Here is a 1,775-nt window from a genome sequence, read left to right as displayed (position 1 = left end):
CTCTTCTTTGGTATCTTGGGAGGAGTATGGGTGGAAGAAGAAAATTTATTATACACACAGCATATAAGCCCCAAAACAGAGCATCTAGATTTTTTTTCCTCCACTATGGGAAAGCCCAGATGGAGGGAGAAAAATCAATACTCCAAGTTGAGATGGGTTGTCTCAGTCCTGTGAGGTGTAAGTAAAGCATACATATTTACAGAAAATATGTAAAACAGAGAACATTTAATGTTTTTTTCTTTATCATGTATAAACAAAATACTTCTATGAATTGAGTCAACAAGAGTGAAGTGTTTGGCTTTATGACTGCACTCCAACTGATTAACTGGTAACTCACCACATGCAGTCTGGATAAACTCAGTGTAATTTCTGAGAATCTACGAAAGCGCAGTAAAAACAAAGCAGTACATATATAAAACTACTATATAGAAACAAGAATTGTGTTGTAAGAAATATTCACGTGGTTTCATACAGAAAGAATAAATTTAAAGATGCAGTCTTAGAGAATTAGATATGATGTCTGGATAAGGTTGAAGTCCTAGCTGTTTGTTATCTTTCAACTTTTGTATTATAATTCTAGCAAATTCCTCTCCTTGGCTATCTGAGGTATCAAGTAGTTGTCGGACTTTTGATGTCCTTGTAGGTTTGGTGCTTATAAGTTCATAGTCTTCTTTCATAAGTAAAAACCTTGCTAGAAGAGCATCCAGTGACTGATTCAAACATGCTTCAGTCATCTGATCAATAATTTCTTCTCTTCTACTTTGGATCCATTGATGAGCTACATTCTGTTGTAGGGTTTCCAAAACAAAATCTGAGATCGGTGAAGATTGAGGAAAAAAAGAAAAAAAATTAATATTCTAACTGAATGTTAATAATAGTGTCATAGAACAAAGAACAAGCTGAGAAAGAACTGTTTAAAACTTCATTTTGGTCAGAAATACACTAAACTATTAAACACGCTTTTCACCATTGTATTCTCCAATTAAATTGTTCCCATTTGCCAAATTTGATGGTTATTTATTTTATCTTCATCACAGAATAATTTTGTTTGGTAGGAATCCTCAAGGAGGTCATATCTGGTCTAATGGCCTGCTCAAAGCTGGGCCAACTTCAAGGATAACTCGTGTTCCTCAGGGCCTTGTCCAGCTGAATTTTGAGTATCTCCAAATGCAGCCTCTGTAGGCTACCTGTTCCAATGCTCAGCCCGACCTGGTACTAAAAGAGAGAGAGTTGGTAACTTCAGTTTGCAGCGGCTTTTGTTTGGTTGGTTTTTTTGGTTTGGTTTTTTTTTTTTTTACATTTACTTAAATCATCCCTGTAATTTCCTGTGCATTTTCCTCAAGCTGAAGATTTACACAGTGAAAAGGTGCAGATTCTTCTATTTCTCAAAGGGGGATGATATGGCAGATCTTTATAAAGTTGCATGTTATTGTGTGGCCTGTAAGAAAAAATCTCTATGAATAATTCATTATGCATTAAAGCTTATTTTTGTTATTTTTTTTGAAGCAGACTTTTAATATTTATTTGATGCATTTGAGTATCATGCAGTGGGCTCTCGACTAACACAGATCATTAAAGGTGAGATGCTGACACCGCTGCTACTTCTCGTTGCCCCGCCATTACTAGAAGGAAGATTGGCAAGCCTAAAAAGCGGGGAGAAGTGGCAGCAACAAGTTAAGCTTGAGCTAACTTTTATTCCTGTTCTGCTGGACTGCAGCACTGCTAAAGCAGTAGGAAGGAAAAATAAGATGAGCAAAGGGAACAGGATGAAGAAA

General features: G+C 36.2%; 1 protein-coding gene across 1 annotated transcript in view; it reads right to left on the bottom strand.

Annotated features, from left to right (window-relative positions):
• Positions 1–421: 421 nt before the first annotated feature.
• Positions 422–1,775, bottom strand: part of RIPK2 (receptor-interacting serine-threonine kinase 2) — an 18,302-nt gene continuing 16,948 nt past the window's right edge. The window contains exon 10 of the mRNA XM_010132464.1: positions 422–811. Coding sequence (XP_010130766.1) covers positions 486–811 — 326 coding nt within the window. The 3' untranslated portion in view covers positions 422–485. The remainder of the gene's footprint in view (positions 812–1,775) is intronic.

The sequence above is a fragment of the Buceros rhinoceros genome, unplaced genomic scaffold, assembly GCF_000710305.1.
Source record: "Buceros rhinoceros silvestris isolate BGI_N320 unplaced genomic scaffold, ASM71030v1 scaffold14173, whole genome shotgun sequence".
Lineage (NCBI taxonomy): Eukaryota > Metazoa > Chordata > Aves > Bucerotiformes > Bucerotidae > Buceros > Buceros rhinoceros.
Note: the sequence above shows the minus strand (reverse complement) of the source record. Positions and strands in the feature narration are given on the sequence as shown.